The sequence below is a fragment of the Carlito syrichta genome, unplaced genomic scaffold (genome assembly GCF_000164805.1).
Source record: "Carlito syrichta isolate Samal-C Ts95f unplaced genomic scaffold, Tarsius_syrichta-2.0.1 Scaffold307134, whole genome shotgun sequence".
NCBI lineage: Eukaryota > Metazoa > Chordata > Mammalia > Primates > Tarsiidae > Carlito > Carlito syrichta.
Window position 1 is genome coordinate 401,915 of NW_007251230.1, and position 21,051 is coordinate 422,965.

The 21,051-nt window shown below is 37.7% G+C and overlaps 1 protein-coding gene across 8 annotated transcripts in view; it reads right to left on the reverse strand.

Moving 5' to 3' along the window:
• The window catches only part of PCCA (propionyl-CoA carboxylase alpha subunit), a 419,699-nt gene that overhangs the window by 368,105 nt on the left and 30,543 nt on the right, over nucleotides 1-21,051 (reverse strand). For all 8 annotated transcript variants that reach the window (XM_021715457.1, XM_021715463.1, XM_021715461.1 and 5 more), the window contains exons 4-5: nucleotides 3,342-3,455; nucleotides 1,472-1,525 (exon numbers count right to left, since the gene is read on the reverse strand). In XM_021715457.1, coding sequence (XP_021571132.1) covers nucleotides 1,472-1,525; nucleotides 3,342-3,455 — 168 coding nt within the window. The remainder of the gene's footprint in view (nucleotides 1-1,471; nucleotides 1,526-3,341; nucleotides 3,456-21,051) is intronic.

The following is a 21,051-nucleotide window of genomic DNA, read 5'->3' on the forward strand; positions in this document are numbered from 1 at the left end:
CCTCTGGAGGAGAAAAGATATGTCTCAGGGCCAGGCTGCCCCTACTTCAGGGACAAAGGATACTTCCACCTAATTTGCCCTCTTCAGATAACTTGTTAAGCCTTTAGGGCTTAGTTTGACTCATAAAGTAAGCTGGTTAAAATAGACAACTCTATGACCTTAAAAACTGTTCTAAGTTCAACTTATAGATTTTAAGTGGGAATTTTATCTAGCAAATGGTGATTACATTCATAAATAATTTCACATCTATGGAAGAATAAATACAAGCATAGTCATGTGCCAAATAATGACATTTGGGTCAATGATGAACTGCATTTATATGACAGTGATCCCACAAGACCATATTGTTACTGTATCTTTTTTTTTTTTGAGTTGGAGTCTCACTGTCACCAGGCTGGAGTGCAGTGGCATGCCCATGGCTACCACAGCCTCAACCTGCTGGGTTCAGGCAATCCTTCCACCTCAGCCTTCCAAGTAGCAGGAAATACAGGCATGCACCACCACGCCCAGCTAATTTTTTGATTTATTGTAGAGATGAGGTCTCGCCAAGCTGCCCGTGGTCTCAGGCAATCTCCTCACCTTGGCTTCCCAAAGTGCTAGGATTACAGGCGTGAGACACTGCACCCAGCTGTTACTGTATCTTTTCTATGTTTAGATATGCAAATACTTAGCCCTGCGTTACAATTGCCTACAGTTCTCAGTACAGTCACATGCTGTACAAGTTTGTTACCTATGAGCAATAGGCTAAACCATATAGTCTGGGTGTGTAGTAGGCTATACTATATATGTTTACGTGTACACTCTGATGTTCATACAATGATGAAATTGCCTAATGATGCATTTCTCAGAACATATTCCCTTTGTTAGGTGACATATACTATATACTGTAAAAACAAAGATGTATAGAATAATAAGTTAATTAAGTAGCTGACATAACTGATCTCACAACAGGAAAATCAATTTAGGAAAGATAAGTTAACTCACCTGATCAGAATGATGATATTAAAAGGACATTCCGATCATTAAGAAAAACTTTACCCAAAACAGAGGAGATGGTAAGATTTTACCTTAAATGTCACAATATGCAATAAAAGGGAAAAAACAGAATCGTAATTCTGGCCTCATATTCCATGATTGTGGTGTAATAGTTAAATCACTATAATAACTCACTAACTTCCCTACCATATTTACAGTTAGAAATCTGAAGTTTTTAATTTTAAAATTCAAAGACCACACAATATATAACAAACTGGGTATCATTCATTAGCTGTAATGGTGATTTTATAACTTTTTCACTTTCATAATTACTCTTCAATTCAAAAATTGGGTTATAGATTAACAACTCTTTATTGTTCACAATCTTCAAAGAACTGTTGTGTTAACTAAAATTCTATAATTAATCACTATCCACATGCCACTACACAGCTTTCTGAAATATAACTTAACCATTTCTTGTTCATTATCAACTTACCAAACATCTGGCAAATTCCTTGTTTTCTGAAAGGAATCCATAACCTGGATGTACCTTAGAAATGAAAGCAAAAAGCACTTTCAATCTTATCATATTGCAAAATCTTTATAAACAAAATATACGGTACATTAATGTGTTTATTGTTTAAGAGCCCTTGAGTAGTTTTACTTCTCTTATATACTGCTTAGCTCTAATTCATATTTCTGGGTTCAGAATCAAATTCCAAGAAACTGTCTCCTCTGATATTCATTTTCCAGACATTGCCTTTTTCCTAGCCATAATCAGGTCATATGCCTACATAGCTTCCTGCCCATCAGCATTTGTCTATACTCTTCAACTCAACTCTCTCTCCTTTTTCTGAGGTTAACTTTGGCTACAATTGTGAATTTTACCATGGCTGGTGAGTCAAAGAATTATGGTAAAGGAACCTTCGGCAAGAGGGATGAAAAACTCTAAATTTCTCTTTCTTTACAGCACCAGGAAGTGCTATATTCCAAACTGCAGGCTACTAACACATTTTAATCCTGATGGCATTAATAATACTCAGCCACTATCCAATATTTCTGCCAAACTGAACTAAAATAGAGGTGTGGTTTTACTTTTACTTGGTGCCCTAAAATTTTTTTTCTACTAATGTCTACTTTTCTTTCCTTCCTCACCCCAAATTTAGCCATTCACAACTACTGTATGCTATTCTCACCCACAAGCCACATTGCTACAATCTAAATTCTACCATCCTGTTCCAATCAAGTAATTTTTGTTTCTACCACACTGACCACACATAAATTTATAAATTTAGCCACTCCAGTATCAATCACCATTGAACATATTTCTAGCAAAAACAAATCTGCTAAAAAGAAAATCGAATTTCTGAAGGAGCCAACATCATAATCTAGAAATAGCTACAGAGAGATTTTTAAATGATAAACTGAGCTTTATGAAAATGGTCAGAATAATTTAAACTACGTGTCACAGGAAAAGAGCTTCATTCTACCAATTTCATTTTATACAAACATTCAACTAAAGACTATATTCTGACAAGCTATAGTTAAAAGGTTAAACAGAGTTTTGTCTTCATTAACTCTGCTAATAAAATGTAAACATCCATAACATGGGTTCGTGAATTCAGTTTTTTTATTTAAACATGCATCTTACTAAAATGTTATTTTCAAAAGAAATGTGAGCACTAATTGAAGCACTCCAGGCTAACTGCAAGTGTTGGCTGCTTCCATCCAATTTTAGACATAACTCTGCAGTTTTTAACATTATATGTAATTAGTTCCCTGATAATAAAAACTATTCCTGATGTCAGAAATCATTTTTTTTCCTTAGGTTCCACTCTATTCAAGCAGAATTGGGGGGAAGAGAATTACTGATTTATCCATGAAAGTTATGGGCATCTTATTGACATTAACAAACACATTTAAATAATTTTAAATTACCAAATACACTATTTTTGTTTCTGGAAGTGTAACTAAGTGGATATAATTTTTAAATGATTAAACAAGATCTTTTGGATCCTGTTTTTAACAGAATTTTTTTTTTATGCTTTTATTTTACTGAAAGGGTTAATACTCAAAACTAATTGGGATTTCTTTTTTCCTAGCAAATTTGGAAATGAACTGAAACTGCTCCCTGGTGTGAAAGCTGAATCCAGCAGCCACCTGCAGGATCAGCGACCAACACTGCCAGATGCTGCAAAGCCTTTGATTTCCAGTAGCGAATTCGGCCACATTTAACTCATGTGACATGAACTAACTGCAATAGCATTTTCAATCATTCTTTCTTATTTTTTTTTTTTAATACAAACTCTAGCTCTCTGCTCACTACATATGAAACAGCTGCAGTAGATAGATTCATTCAGACTCACAGCTTGGGCCCTGGTTTTCTTAATGGCTTCCATGATGGCATCCATGTTGAGGTAGCTTTTACTGGTGGGAGCTGGGCCAACACAGACGGCCTCATCCGCCATTTTCACATGAACCTGAAGAGACAAATTTCTGTATTAACAGATGCGCCCAGCAAAAAAGAATTACCATCATTTGCAAATAGACACAAAATTGCAAATCTGATTGCTCTATCATTTATAGAATCATATTTCTTTTTGAATATGCACTAAAAGAAGCAATGCAACCAATCAACTCAGGAACCTTATTATTCATGATTTCATTTATTACAGCTGAATCCACTGTCTAACCAAATAATTTCCAAAATATCCCCTACCTATTTATGTAAACTCACAACAAACAACTTTTGCTTCCTATTCTATTCATCTATACAATCGGATATCAAAAGCTACCTTGTTACATGTAGCCAGGGTAGACCAATATTTTAATAACAAGCACTCATGCCCAGTTCTAAGCAAGCTCCCCAGGAAGTTGGGATAATTAGAGAGACTGAATGGAGGGATGCAGTGAGTGTCCCTGCACAGCGTCAGGTCAGCACCAGGCACAAATTAAAGCCTAGGACGAAGGAGTTCAATATCACAACACGTGAACCAGAAAATCTTGAGAATCGTTTAAATACTCTCGCATTCAATCCGCATCCATTTTACACTGATTCCTAAAAGAACTGATATGTGTATTAAGTTCGAAATCTGCTCAAAATTCAAGAATGTATACTCCATTTTTATGACTACTTGCTCTACAATATTTAAATCTATTTATTTTTGCTTAATGGAAACTAGGCATTCAATATTGAAAAGAGTAAATTGTTTAATTCTAAAAGGAATCTATTCTTTTCAAATGATGAAGGGATTAGTATAGTTTTGAAATGGCTTTTCCTAATACAGTTTTCCAGTTTAATGAATTTCCAAACCAGAGTACATTATCTTACAAGGCAAATATATCAAACTGGAGCATGAACATATACCTAAACATGTATGACTTACTCCCCCACCAAAATAAAAAAAAGATGGCGAATGCTTTTGAGGAATTTCTAAGTTATAATCCTCAGTTGTAAATATTTTTTAAAATACTTCATTTTAAATAAGATCACAGAAGACAAAACCAAAAAAGGTAGTCTTTAGAAAGCTCAGATTCTCTTATCAATTCAATAAATATTTGCAAATTTAGTAAAAAAATTATACTGAGTATTAAAAGATAAAAGATACATGCCCTAGGGATTTGCAGGATGGTTATCTTAATATAAAATACCCAAATATATACACTCTGTAATTCCTTTAATAACATCAACTGCAAGGAAAGGCAGCCCTGCTTGCAAAGGGCATCTATATGTTCTTATGTTCAAAGCAGGGCTCTTCTCAGGGTTATCTTCACCTGGTTTTTCCCAAACTGAAGTTGCTCTTCTGCCCTCAGTCCAGGATGCCCCCTCCTCTATTGCCCTCTGTCCATTTCAGATTCTGTTATATAAATTTGTTGTTATAATTGTGGTTGTTGTCTTTTTTCTAAAAGAAAGCAACTGAATACTTAATCCATTAAAAAGAAACACAGGTAGGGATAAAGTCTTTATTTAAGTTAAAAGCACATTTATTTTATTTCCCTCAGATACTACCTATTATTAAAGATAAACTAAAGTGTCATTTCTACCACTGGATCTTTCTTAAGTAATTCAGCTTTAGGACAAAGGACCTTTAAATTGAACTCCGAGAGCACTTAGTGCAAATTTCACATTTAATGACATCCTACCCAGCAATCTTATTTTAATTACTTTATAGACCATGTTATGATTTATACATTCTCTTCCACCAGATCATAGATTAATATCTAAAAAGCAAAACTAATGTCTTAAATTCTTTTTGAAATCTCCCCTAGCTCAGTGTTATGTGATAAAAGCTTATTAACTCAAAGCTTGTTTAATAACTTTTGTTATTAAATGTTAAAGTCACTGTCTTTGAGGTACAGAAAAGTTTCAACATTAAGTCACTGTCTTTGAAGTAAAAACCTAACCACACTTACATAAAGACTTCTCAAGCTTAACAGTACATATAGCAACTGACAGTTGTATGGAGGAAAAGAAATTAAAAGATACGCACATGCACGTGTGTGTCTATATATCAAAATGGCTGTAATAAAGTACCAAAATTTAAAAGGAGAATTATAATAGTATTTTGACTTTACTTCCAGTCGTTTCTTTCATAATGATACCGCATGTATAATTTTGCATTCTTTTGTTTTTTAACTATCATAATAGACATTCTTCCTATATTATCACAAACTCTTTGTAAAAATACCAAAAACTAGCTTGGGATCCTAACATAATTGACCAGGTAATTAATATTGTTCTAATAAACATTCAAATAAATTATACATCAAAAATAGGTCAAAACTGCTTATGAACTCTACAAAGAAGAGCAAAACACAAACTGTATCTAAAGGGTTGGTTGGTTTCTTTTCCTCTATTTCTCAGAAATAAATCTTACTTGGAGGGAAGGGATATTCATATCTCAGAAGGCCACAGTCTAGCCCAGTGTGAGTACTAGCAAAAATACTTGACCATGAGAAAGAAAGAAAAAAAAATTTGAAACTCAATTTCAATTTTGCTGTTACTGTTGTACTAATGACTAATGTGTAAGGTGTTTGCTCTGGTTTAATAGGACAAAACAAACAGTATTTACGCAATGCAGATGCTATTCTGCAGAATGACTTAATATTGTGTAGGTGGACTAGATATGTTTATGTTTCAAAAATTTCAACATCTTGAAAAATATAGCCGGGCTCGGTGGCTCAGCCTGTAATCCCGCGCCTTTGGGAGGCTGAGGTGAGTGGATTGCCTGAGCCCGAGGGTTCAAGACCTGCCTGGGCAACTTGGCGAGACCTCATCTCTACAATAAATCAAAAAATTAGCCGGGCGTGGTAGCGCGCACCTGTAATTCCAGCTACTCGGAAGGCTGAGACGGAAGGATCACCGGAGCCCAGCAGGAAGAGGTTGCGGTGGCCGGGAGCGGCCACTGCACTACAGTCTGGGCGACAGAGTGAGACTCCAACTCAAAAAAAAAAAAAAAGAAAACGAAAAATATAAATTCCCTTTTTTCATATTTAACAACCATGAAAAGAAAATGTATGACAACCATGGACAGTTTGAACCGACAGTTAAGCAGCATTTACTGCCTATATGCTTCAAAAAGAAACATAACTGCTGCCAGTTAAGTAGTAAGTAAAGTAGTCATCCTCATAATCTGCTTTGTGAGGGAGATTATTAGTTTCCTCCTCCAGTATTTATAGTTTTATATTTTAGAGTTTTTTTTATTCTTTAGAGGACAATTACTTCTATCAGCCTATTACTTGTATCAGATTATTTTCAAAATAATGGAAAATAAAAGCAGAACAAAGGATGTGGTTTTCAACTTACATGACTGAAAAAGCATCTTCCTTATTAACTTTTAAAAAATTAATGTAAATGTTTGGGTATAGACAGTTAAAACTATGTCTCTATTTTAAAACTTTGGATTAATAGAAAATTTCCTATTAAACTTCAGATTAATAGAAAACTCCATATTTTAGATGTCTAAAATATGCTGGAAAAAAATTCCACTTGGTTCCTAACTTTACCAAGTAGATTGCATCTTAGTATTAAAAGGTGCTGGGCCAGATGGTATATTTAGAATAAAAATTAATGGTCTGATTGAAAGTGTTTCAATTCTTCTAAACTAGTACAGAGAAGACAAGCAGCTTTGGAAAACATTTCTTCATGCCTTGGAGATACTTTGCAACCTATCACTCAGCAAGATCTGTAGTCAAATAGGCACTAGTCACCAAGGCCATGGATGCCTGCATTTTCCTTATGATACCCTCCAGTGTCAAGAATAACATAATATAGACTAGATGTGTTCTTTGCCCGAAAACAACAATGCTTCACATGCCCTGGACAGACTTCAGTGTTCACCAACTCTAAGCAAATTCTCCAAACACTACTAACCAATGAAAATTATCCTGAAAGACTAAAACATTAAGAAAGGAAAGCCAACTGCAATCTTAATTTGAAGAACTGGAAAAAAAATCATTTTCAAACAACCAGATAAAGTCCTACTTGAAGGAAAGAAAATAAAAAGTACAGACATCTTTCTATTTTATACAAGTGTCGAGAGCTACTTCTACAAGTGTCAAAAGACTAACATTCTGCCTCATCCTTTTGAGAAAGGCAATATGATCAGAGAAAACAAAAAATAATTATTTTCAGGCAGGAAATATTATGTTCACTTTCATTCCATTCTGAAAAACTACATGTGTAGGAAGACACATTTATTTATGATTATTTTGGATGGTAGAATTAGTGCATTTGCTATTTTTCTTATGTTATAATTTATGTAATTTTCAAAGTGATAAAACTAAAAATTATTGGGAAAGAGATAATACATTTTGTCATTTGCAAAACTCCCAGAACATCTTCTACAATCCTGTTTTCAAATCACACTGATCTTGAATCAATTCTGGAACCAAAACAAAGGTTGCTTTTTTTTTTTTTTCCCAGTCTTTGTATTGCAAGGATGCATCCCCGAGATACAGGAAACAACAAAAAAATGAAAAACAGCAGGACTAGAACTATAGTCTCAGACCACTGGACACTTAGTAGAAGCATCAAGGGAGAGAGGGGAGGAGTGAGGGAGAGGAGGAGACACCAGGTATTCAAGGAACCTTAGCAAGAGTCAAGCCAATGTAGCAGGTGGGTGCCAGACCCCAATGAAGGCTATGGAATAAAGCAAGGAAAGAAACAGGGCTGGGTGGGGATGGCTGATAAGGTAGAATGTGATGGGTGGGAGAAGCAGAGTGATGGCTGAGAAATGGCTTGGGTTTATTCTCTTTTATTAGCTCGCGAAAAACTTGAACAAATGTCTTTGAGAAGGAAAAAGTGGAAAGGAGCTAAACACACCTGACATATGAAATAATTCACAGCGAAAGTTTTCTGACAAGCAGCAGGAAATCCAAAAGGTACTGGGGGAGGAACGATGGGGGTGGAATAGTGTTCATCTTCTCCTGCACACATAATAAATACAAGACATACTTTAAAGAGAAAAAGAAAGAAGGCTTGCTATGCACTCCAAGATAAGCCCCAAAGCCCCACTCCCCAACCACTGTGCTGCCTGAAAGCGCTCCTCTATGGAAATTCTAGAGTCATCACTGCAGAGAAAGCAGCAGGGTTAGGATCAGAAATACAGTAGTCCCAATCTATCCATAGTTTTGTTTTTCCTGGTTTCAGTTACCCACAGTTACATGCAGTCCAAAAACACTGAGTGCAGAAGTTCAGGCATAAGCAGTCACAAACTTTAAACAGCGTACTGTTCTGAGTAGCATGGTTAAATCTCAAGCCATCTGACTCCGTCCCACCTAAGACACAAATCATCCCTTTGTGCAGCATCTTCACACTGTAGACCCTACTCGCCCATTCATCACTTGGAAGTCATCTTAGCTTTCGTATCCACTGTTGAAGTGCTGACAAGGCATCCTTTCTTGACTGGCCTGAAAGTACAAGAGTACTGTACCTAACATAAACATTAAACTTTATCATAGGTATACAAGTATAGGAAAAAACAGTATACATACAATTCGACCTTGCATATATATATCCAAGGTTTCTGAGATCCGTGATGGTGTCTTACCATATCTCTTTCCTTCTAAATAGCAGGAAGATGCCAATAATGGGTATCAATGCAGGTAGGTTTACAGATTTGGTGGAAATTAAGGCTCTGTGCTTTGGCAGTTTCTATTTTATCTGTAAATCAAGAAACAAGATTGCCTTCTGATAGAAGAAGGGAAAGAAGAGTCACTGGCGGCAGAAAAGTGAAAAAGGCTGGAAAAAGTCCCACGGAGCAGGAAAGAGCAATCTGACTAGAGAAATCTAGTAAGACTGCCAGGTAGTGTTGAGGTTCACAACTGGTCACCTTTGCTGTGAAAGAACTTAGGCCAGTTTGGTCATGCATAACTCTTAAGTTCTTTGTGAAGATGATGGTAGACACCAAAGAAGTTTTAGATGGGTAAGGGTTAGCTGTGTCCCCACCTCACCTAGCTACAAAGTGTAATATAAGCAAATCTCAGTCCAAATTCACTCACTCATACAAACATTTCCATTCCTTGTCTTAGAAATGCTTTTCTGTCCAAATTAGTATGTCAGTCAGGATTCACCAAGGATCAAGTGGCACATTCAAAAATATTTAACTGAAAATAACAAACCTAAAGAAATAACAAAAAGTGAGTTAAAGGAGCCAAAAGGATGGAGAGGCTTCCAGGAACTAGCAGTAGGAAGTCATGATCACTCCTAGTCCTAAAGGGACAGAGAGGGAACTAGAATATGACTAGAGCTGAAGGAAAGTGAGAAGCCCAATAGTAACTACAGGCCTTGATGAGAGCTGCAGTAATTCAGGGAAGGTGGAGATGGAAAGAAGCATCCCAATACCCTGTTGATTTTTTCAGATAGCCAAACAGGCAGGAGACAAAGAAGCTCAAATGATATCCTCCATAGATATCATTCTCCTGGAGATTGATCCATAAAAGAAAAAAACTTGAAATTGGGATTAATCCAAATTAAGAATGTTTGCCTGGCCAGGCACAGTGGCTCATGTCTATAATCCCAGCACTTTGGGAGGCTGAGGAGAGAGGACTGAGCCCACAGGTTCGAGACCAACATGGGCAACTCAGCGAGGCCTCATCTCTACAATAAATCAAAAAATTAGCCAGATGTGGTAGTGCATGCCTGTAGTTCCAATTACTTTGGAAGGTTGAGGAGGAAGGATCACCTGAGCCCAGCAGGTAAAGGCTGCAGTGGCCGTGAGCATAGCATGCCACTGCACTCCAGCCTGGGCAACGGAGTGAGATTCCAACTCAAAAAAAAAAAAAAAAAAGTTTGCCCTTCAAAAGAGACCATTAATCACAATGAGATACCACTTCATACCCACTAGGAGGATGGCTAAATCAAAAAGATAATAATGTGATGAAAATATGGGGTCCTTTGAACCCCCCCCATGCTGTTAGTGAGAATGTGAAATGATACAGCTGCTTTGAAAAATTGTGGCAGTACCTAACAGATTAAGTATAAAGTTATCATGTGACCCAGAAATTTCACTTCCGGGTTTATGCACAAGAGAAATGAAAATATATGTCTATAAAGACATGTGTACACAACAAATGTTCATAGCAGCACTATTCAAAGAAATAAAAAACTGGAAGCAATACAAATGCTCATCAACTGGTAAATGGATAAACAAAATATTATACTCATACAATAGAATGGTACTTGGCAAAATAAAATGAACTACTGATGGATGCAATATGGATAAACCTCAAAAAGATTATGCTAAGTGAAAGAAGCCAGATACAAAAAACCAAATATTATATAATTTCATTTATTTGAAATGTTGAGGCTGGGTGTGGTCGCTCAAGCCTATAATTCCAGTACTTTGGGAGGCCGAAGCAAGAGGACTGCTTGAGCTCGGGACTTCGAGGCCAGGCTGGGCAATTTGGTGAGACCTCGTCTCTACAATGAATTTTTTAAAATTAGCTGGGCAAGAGGTGGTATGCGTCTATAGTTCCAGCTACTTGGGAGGCTGAGGTGGAAGGATCACCTGAGCCCAGCTGGTCGACACTGGGGTGGTCATGAGCGTGCCACTGCACTCTAGCCTGGGTGACTGAGTGAGACTCCAAATCAAAAACAAAAAAGAAAGAAAGAAAAGTTCAGAAAATGGGAAACTATAGACAGAAAACAAATCAGTGGTTCCCCTGGAAATGGGAACAAGGAGTGGCTGCAAGTAGACACAAGGGATCTTTGTGGAGTGATGGACACATTCCAAAATTAGACAGTAGCAATGGCTGTACCACTCTAAAACTTTACTTACTGAACTGTACATTTAAAATGGATAAATCATATAATATACAAATTGTATCTCAATAAAGCTATTGAATTAAAAAATCAGGAAATTTCACCCAAAAAATCTTTTTTAAAATTCACTATACTGTCAGTTCCAGTATATGAGGTATTTCTGGCACATAATCCAATACTTATGGTTGATTACCATAATCAATAAAGAGAAAATTAGAACTAACTGGACAGAGAAAGAGTTGACTTGACAAAGAGTTAGTAGCCATCTAGGAAGAACATTCTAGCCACAGATAATATTAAATATATAGAGATCTGAAAGAATTAGAAGATGGTAATAGAGTAGAAAGTATCAAAACAGATAGAATAGTCATCAAAGCTATATCCTTCTGAAAGTTGTAGATAGCAGGATGATATATCACTTTTGTCAAACCCAGACAATATAGGACCAGTAAGGCACAGAGGAGAGGAAGCTTCAACTTACATGTCTGAGATGAGAACTGTTTCCAAGGACTTGTTAAAATTTCCACAAAAAAACACGTTTGCATCCTTCACATATCTACTGCTTTAACAAGGTTTATTACCAGACATTCTTTAGAACTGCAGTAATTCAGATAAGATGTTCTCAAAATAACACTTGCCCAGTAATAACATCTCCACAAATAAACTAACAACAAGAACAAGGTTTTGAGTCTCTGGAACCAATGAACTCTGTTTCTAACCAGTTTATGTGAACCTCTCCCTTTTTTGCTGGTAAATACTTCCCTTCCCCCTTCCCACACTGTATGCACTGGTGGCTTGCCATTCCATGTATTCCAGATTATAATCCTTATTTCTCATGCCTGAGTAAATTCAACACATATATTCTGTAGTGTATCTAAAGTATTTTTTTTAGGTAGATGTGCTATAGATAGACCAAATAAGTTGAAGATTTAAAGTAGCTATTGGATTTGACAGATCTGATCTCTGGTGACCTTGAGAACCAACTTAGTATAATATATAACACATATTATATAATACATAAAATAATGGAAAAAACAAGCCAGATTTCCCCATACTGAAGAGTAAGTTCAAAGTGAGAAAAGAAAGATTAAAAACTGAGGACTAGTCTTTCCAGTGGTTTACCGATCATGCTACAGAATGCAACATTATTTTACTTCATTGCCTCTATAAATGTTATAAATGTTGGGAAAGCTCAGTACACACACAAGGTATGCAACAGTCCGACTGCAGACTATGTACATTTCAGAGAGTTAATCCCGCCTCAGAGAAATACTTCAGAGATGTGAGCTGTGTTCCCAGGGTTACAAGCCTGACTAGAAGTTCATCAGGGAAACAATACCACTCTCAGCAGCCAAACATATGGCCATGAAGAAAAACGACAACCTAGAAAAAGATCCTATAAAATCTACATAGATCAGGGGGAAAGTTCTGGAAAATGGATGGTGGCTATTATTGTACAACACTGTGAATGTACTTAATGTCACTGCATTGCATACTTTTTTTATTTTCTTGAATATTTTTTTGGAATTCTTTTGATAAAACCAGATATACTAGAACAAAACAAAGTAAATATAACAAGTTGTCTGTACTTGACGTGCCCCCAAGTTTCTAGACAAACCCAACCCAAAATAAGTTGACAGCTGCTCACACAGGTTAATATACGAAAGTTGTAAGTTACTAGGATCTGCCTATCACCAGAGATAGGACATCTTTTTGTCAGCAAATTCCTGAAATGTCATAAAAGAAACATGTATTAGAATCATGCAGGTAACTCAATCGAAAATATGAAGCTGGGTAGACAGAGGAGGCCAGAGAGGATAGAGTAGATCAGGTGGTTTCCAAGATCCTGAGCAAAGCATACTTTTTTTTCTTTTTGAGTTAGAGTCTCATGCTGTCACCCAGGCTAGATTGCAGTGTACACTCACGGCCACTCCAGAGTCGACCTGCTGGGTTCCAGTGATCCTTCTGCCTCAGCCTTCCAAGTAGCCAGAACTACAGGCACCCGCTACCATGCCTGGCTAATTTTTATTTATTTATTTATTGTAAAGATGAGGGCTCGCCAAGTTGCCCTGGCTGGTCTTGAACCCATGGGCTCAGGCAATCCACTTGCCTCAGCCTCCCAAAGTGCTAGGATTACAGGCTGAGCCGCCAAGCCCAGCCTGAGAAGCTTACTTTAAAATGAATAAAACAGCAGGGCACAGTGGCATGCACCTATAGTCCCAGCTACTCGGGAGGCCGAGGTTGGAGGATCACTTGAGCCCAGGAGTTCATGTCCAGCATGGGCAACAAAGCAAGACACAATCTCAAAAACAAAATTAAGTAAAAGAAAATAAATAAAACGGTAAATTTTATGTTATATGTATTTGATGTCATACATACATTTTTATGTTATATATACTTTATCACAATAAAAAACACACACACATAAAACCATATAGCTCCATCACAACTTCCAGTCGACTAACAAGCCATAGTAAAAGTATTTTGAAGTTCACATAGAAGATGTTGGTCCTACAGTAAAAAATATACATATAAATAGTACTACCAGAGCAAAACAAGGGGAAAAAAGAAAAGAGGAAACAAGAAAGTACCAAAGAAAGTGTGGGCTCATTAAGATCATTTTCCACTTATTAAAGAGAAAGCTATCACACATGCTTTCAAGATTGTAGTGATGCAATGGAATAGTATGCAGCCATAAAGAAGGACAAACATAGGGACTTTGCAACAACTTGGATGGATTTAGAGTCTATCATACTCAGTGATCTATCACAGAAACAAAGAACAGAGTACCATATGTTCTCACTCATAAACGGACCTTCAACAATTACCATAATACTATAAGAAAGGGATTGGCATTAATGGGAAACTGCTGGCGAAGGTGGGGGTGGGGTTGGCAGTTGAGGGAAACTGCCGGGGTGGGAGGGTACACCTCATCAACAAGGGTACATGCATAATGAACATTTGTATACCTAACCCTGAATTGTACCCCACATCTTTAAAATAAAAATCTTTAAAATTAAAAATATGTATATTCTAGTGGTGGAGACTGAACAAATACACCTGTATACTTTTCTGAATACAAATTTCTGAAACAGTAAGAGTGAAATTCTAGAAACAGAATTAAGAAATAATCTCCATTGTAATAAGTGTTTTTTTGTTTTTGTTTTTGTTTTTCTGAGTTGGAGTCTCACTCCTTCAGCCAGGTTGGAGTGCAGTGGCACGCTCACGGTCACCCCAGCGATCCTTCCGCCTCAGCCTTCTGAGTAGCTGGGACTACAGCCGCGCGCTACTGTGCCTGGCTATTTTTTAATTTTATTTTATCGTAGAGACGAGGTCTCGCCAAAATTGCAGGGGCTGGTCTCGAATCCGCCAGCTCAGGCAATCTACTCACTTCAGCCTCCCAAAGTGCTGGGATTATAGGCTGAGCCACCGAGCCCAGCCTCAGTGTATTTTTAAAGTGCTTATGAAGCCATATGAAAAACTGAATGTCAGTTCCGATAAAATACAGATAGCCACCAAAAGTCATGAGCTCTCAAAGCACTACCAGACCCCCACCAGCAGCTATTGCTGCTCAATGCAGGCCATTAAAGGATGACACTATGCATAAAAGTAAATCATCCAGGTGTTTTTGTTGTTGTTGTTTTGTTTTGTTTTGTTTTGTTTTTGAGTTAGAGTCTCACTCTCTCACCCAGGCTATACTGCAGTGGCACACACAGGGCCACTGCAGCCTCAACCTACTGGGCTCCGGTGATCCTTCTGCCTCAGCCTCCAAGTACCTGGAACTACAGGCACGCACCATCATGTCCAGTTAATTTTTTAATCTTTTTATAGAGAAGAGGTCATGCCAAACTGCCCAAGCTGGTCTTGAACCCCTGGGCTCAGGCAATCCTCTCACCTCCACCTCCCAAAGTGCTGAGATTATAGGTGGGAGCTACCACACCCAGTCTAGACGTTCTTAAATTTTTTAATTTTATCTTAATTATCCAAGTGATTGTTGGGAGCCAGCCATGGAGGCCCACTGTGCGTTAGGGATCAGGAAGGGCCGTTGACCCCGAGACCACTAGGATGCGTTCGGGAGCTATTTGACCCCATTTCCTCCCCCTTTCTACTCAGTACTAACCAGATTAAGCTCCAGTGAGCTCAAAACATAAAAACTCTGAGACCAGGACGAACACAAGCTCACTTTAGAAGCTCATTGCTCCCATTCTTCCGCAAACTGCAGTTTTGGTTTTCACACAACTTATAATTCAAACTCGTGTCACATCTAAGAGATTTAGTATTGGTCACAGGCTTCTGGGTCATGATCTTAGGATTTATTGAAGGTGTAAATTGTAGAGTATAGTTTTAGAAGACAGCCATTTTGTTGAAAGAATGCGGCTGGGTAACTTGCAGGTAGCCCACTGTGAACTTTGTACTGGGCCACATTCCAAACAGTCTGGGATGGGCCATTTTCGTTTGTAAAGTAAATACTTAAGCTTCTATAGAATTGTTTAACTTGGCACAAATCAATCAGCTTAGGATGAAAAAGGTTTATAGAATATGTCAGTCACAGATTAGGTTATCCTTTGTTATGGGATTTTAAGATTATCATATGAAAAGGGTTTAATGGCAATCATTGATTAAGTTTTCATGGATTAAGGTTTCTGGTGGGTGGGGGATGCCCCTCCCACATCTGACTTTGTGTATAAAAGACCCGTTGTAATTCCCAATAACACACATCGCTTCTGCACTAGACCGGAGTCCAGTCTCTTTCTTTCTTTCTCTCTCTTTCTCTCTTCTTTCCCCCAATCGCCGACGCCGTCTCCACCTTTGGGGTACCCTGAACCTGGCTGGAGCTGGTCCCCGGCAAGTGATGTATGAATACACTAGTCTGGTTAAAAAGAGAAAAAGGCCAGGCATGGTGGCTCAAGCCTGTAATCTCAGCACTTTAGGAGGCCAAGGTGACAGGATTACTTGAACCCATGGGTTCAAGACCAGCCTGGGCAACTTGGCAAAACCTCATCTCTACAATAAAGGGGTAGCACACACCTATAGTTCCAGTTACTTGGAAGACTGAGGGAAGGATGGCCTGAGCCCAGCAGGTCGAAACTTGGGGTGGCAGTGAGCGTGCCACTGCACTCCAGCCTGGGTGACAGAGTGAGACTACAACTCAAAAAAAAAAGGAAAAGAAAAAAAGTCAACCGGGTGCAGTGGCACACATCTGTAATTCCAGCACTTTGGAAATCCAAGGTGGAAGAACTGCTTGAGCCCAGGAGCAAAATACCATCCTCAGCAACATGGTGAAACCTTGTCTCTGCACACACACACACAAAAATTAGCTGGGTTTGGTGGTGCATGCCCATAGTCCCAGCTACTCAGGAGACTGAGGTGGAAGGATGGCCTGAGTCCAGGAGTTCCAGGCTGCCTTGAGCCATGATCATGCCACTGCACTTCAGCCTGGCCAACAGAGTGAGATTCCAACTGGGAGGGGAGGGAAGGGCAGGGGAGGAAGAAAAGGGGGGGGGGAGGAGGGAGGAAGGAAGGAAGGAAGCTTAAGCATACAGATAACAGATAACCATTATTCCTCATCCCCTAAAGGTCTCCCAGTCCCATTTGCTATTATTATCCAATCATTACCAGTCTTGCATGTCCTTCTACTTTTTTGTATCGATATGTAAACACAAAAGTACAGTTTTGTGTTTAAACTTCTTGGCATAAACTGAATCGCACTATAATTATTCTGCAACTTGCTTTATCATTCAATATTTGAGAGTTCTACCTCATAATTTGTAACTGCTATCCAATATTACTAGTAATCTGAATGCACCATAACTTACTTAACCCTTCTCCTAATATTGGATATGGTTTTTAATTTGCAGGTGTTGTATGTTGCAACAAGCTTCCCTTAATATGCCAATCTGTATACATTTGAGTATTTTTCTTATAGCAAGTACAAATACTGCAAACTACACACTTAAAAGCTTATGTCAACTGATTCTCCTACTAGAGATGAATTTCCCCACAACACACTACCACTAAACATGTTGAATTTTTCTAATTTATTAATCTAATGGAGAAAAATAATTGCTTGCTTTTTTAATTTACATTTTCCCGGTTATTAGTGAGTTTGGGCATATTTTCAGGTATGTGAGCTACCTGTATTTCTTCTTCTGACAAATAATCATATTTAAATTTAATACAATAGATATCTTATAAAGAAGTAAAGGCACCTTTTATTTTATATGTACTATATGTAAATATACATAATACATAAATACTGTTCTTATTATAAATAAAGGTAACAACTTCATTGACCATACCTCTGCCCCCATTACAATTTCTCTCTCTAGTAATCATTTATCAGGTGAGTATGCCTTCTTAGACCCTAGTCTATGCCATAGGATCCCAACTGGAAACAATTCTGTCCCATAGGACACAGTTGCCAACGTTTGGTGACAGAAACTACAAGTATCTAGTGGGTAAGAGGCCAGGGATGTTGCTAAAAATCCTGAAATTCACAGGACAGCCACCACAACAAAGAATTCTCTAATCCACAATATTAACAGAGCCACTGTTGAGAATCCCTGCTGTATGCATTTATATAATGTAATGACTATCAAAATATAAAATAGTTGAGGGTGGGTATTTATACACAATGGTATCATTACACCACGAGACATTATACACATTCTTTCTCAATCTTTAATGTCTTAGAGATGCTCTCTGTCAATATAAAAAGATCTACCTCATTCTTTTTAACTACTAAAGAATCCTAAGCTATCAGTCATTCCCTGGCTCACAGACACTGTGCATGGAGAAACCACTTAGCTGGATGCCCCGCCTCTTCCTGTGACTGCCCTCTTTCTTCAGGAGCTGCTCCTACCTTTTGCAGTCATTCTCTCCTCTGTGTTTCCAACTGGAGTTTCCCACGGAATGACTCCATCAGCTACCCACTTTTCAAAATTCCTCATTGTTTCCAGGACCACCATTTACAGACTTCCCTTCCCAGTTTCCATCAAAATTCTGGCTTGTTGTTTTTCTTTTAGTTTTTTTCTTCTAAACTTTATCTCTTCCCTGGAAATTTGGGACAGGAAGATAAATTTTGGCTCATTTCACTAGTCTTAATTAGAAGTTAGGACTTATTAAGTTTTCATTTCTTAACACAGGAATACAACATGATTATTTTAATTTAAAAATCAAAGATTGTAAACAATATAATTTTCTAAAATTAAACAGTTAAAACATTTTTAAGACTACCATGAAAAATTTTTTAAATCTAGTGAGAATCTAATATGATATAAAAATGTGTATATGAAGGTAATCATATCATTTCCACATCATTAAAGCCATTCTTCTGTTCATGCATCTTAATAGTAGGTCTCTCACATAGTGTTCATTCTACCAGAATCACAGCATTCCTAGAAACTCCAAAAGCTGGCTCTCTAACTACAGACTCTATTTCCTATATTACCCAATATTGTTGCTGGGTTCCAAAAAAAAGCAGGAAAACCCTTTGATTTACAGTCAATGGCTGGTTAGTTTCTCACCAGAAAGCTTCAGATGGATATCAAAATCAACCACCCAAATGATCCCTCTCTCCTGAAGATTCCTGTAGTCCACAGCTAGCTCCCAGACACTAAAGGTAATCATCAAAAGCAGTTAAGGAGCTCAAGAAGTTTTCCTATGTCACAGTCATTCTCAATGAGCAGAGGAGTGAAACTTGAAGACATCAAAAGTATATGGAAGTATTTTTATTTTCTCTTCAAAAAAAAATTCATCCTTCTCTCCATCTCCCCAGAAAGAAAATTCTTCTATATCCAAGGTCAAGATGAGTACTTTGAAGAATCTCAAAGAACAATTTTGATTTCTCCCTATTCCAAGTCTAATAATGAATTATCTCAATAGTTCAAGATCCAAAGTGACTGTCCCACTCATTGAAATCAACTGCAGCTCCTTGACTAGGCACAGCTACCAGGAATAGCAGTCCTCCTTTGGGGACTTAGCTCAGAGTATATGAGAACCACACTCAGATAAACAGAGCAAGGGTATCAGGACTGAAACAAATAGGGGTAGCTATATCTCACCTCCTACCTTCCTTGGAATTGAGGGCCCATGTAAGGTGGAGAATAAGAGTCTAAAAAATGGGAAGACACATAAATGTGTCAAGGGAGATCAAGGTACCTGCTAAATCAAAGCATGACCCATATCCTGTGGTACTGCCTCTTACAGGGAGCTTGATACACTATACTAGGTCATCTACTAAACAACATCAAATGAAAGCCCAAGTATGCATGACTTCAGCAAGCTTACCAGCTTCACAGAAGGACAAGGGCATAGACACTAGTCTGCAGGAAGGCTCATTTCATCTCACAGAGATGTCAGGGTGAACTAGTCCTTTTATTTTTGGAAACAGATTTGTGACAGAATGTACTGTAACGGTGGGTAAAAAGACACCCTACTGGCAGCAGCAATGGACAAGGAAAAAAAAATAAATGGCTTAATAAAGGGCTATTTGCCACTTGTCTTCTATTTAAAAATCTATCTTTTCTCCAAATCCAAAAGTCTAGCAGGCTTAGGAAGAACACTTGGTATAGCTCTTGGCATGCTTTTGTGTAAAAGAGTAAATAAACATATTCAAATTAAAAGGAACACCTGGACAGCACAAGGTAGAAAAACCCTACCTTATTAGAGGTGGCAGCTGAGTCTCTGGAAAGAAAGAACTAGAGAAAAATATGAGCCCCAGCAAAAGAAAAAACTGCATACAATTAAAAAAAAACAGGAAAATGAATATTTAAGTATTATGCCAACACTCAAAGGAATCAAAACATTTTCTCCCAAAACATTAGTTCCTTTTTTTTTTTTTTTTGAGTTGGAGTCTTATTCTATCACCCAGTCTAGAGTTCAGTGGCACACTCACAGTCACTGCAGCCTCAACCTGCTGGGCTCAGGTGATCTGCCTCAGCCTTCCAAGTAGATGGAACTACAGACACGTGCCCCCACCTCCGGCTAATTTTTTTCTTTATTGTAGAGACAAGGTCTCGCCAAGTTGTCCAGGCTGGTCTTGAACCCCTGGGGGGTTCAGGCAATCCTCTCACCTCCACCTCCCAAAGTGCTGGAATCCCAGCGTGAGCCACCACAACTGGCTTAAAACATCAGTTCCTAATTCCACTTATAGAATACTTGTCTGTGCTTTCCACTTTCTTTTCTAATCCAACTATTCTATGTTCCACTCATCATATCCCTTTAAACATTCACTGAACTCTGAACATTTCCTTGTCCGTTCCCTGATCCATTCAAAAATGTATCACAGGTATACTTTACCACACTAGGGTATAAAAAGATGATAAATCACAGTCCTTCCCTTTCAGAAGTTCAGCCTAGTATGAAGATACAAATGACAGACTCATACACCAACTGCAATTAAAAGTAATAAGTAAGAATATATACAAGTTGCTAATAAAGACAATGATTTTGCAAAGAATTGGTTATTGAACTATAAAATTGGATTTCCACTAAATGAAAAAAAAAGAGGAAAAGGAGCTACCAACAGAATATGTTCAAAACTGTGAAAATATGAAAGTCTTTTTAGAAATATGTGAAAATAAAGTCATGAGGAAGGGTTAGTGGTAGAAGATGCTAGAAGATAAAAATAGAAAGATTAGTAGGAAAAGATCTTGAATATCATGGTAAAGAGTTTGGACTATAACTGTGATTCTCAATGTTTATCTCCTATGAAAAGAAATTAACATCCATAAGAGGAATGCTACATTCTATCATTAATAGCAACTTACTATTTTTTTTTTTTTTAAGTTGGAGTCTCGCTCTGTTGCCTA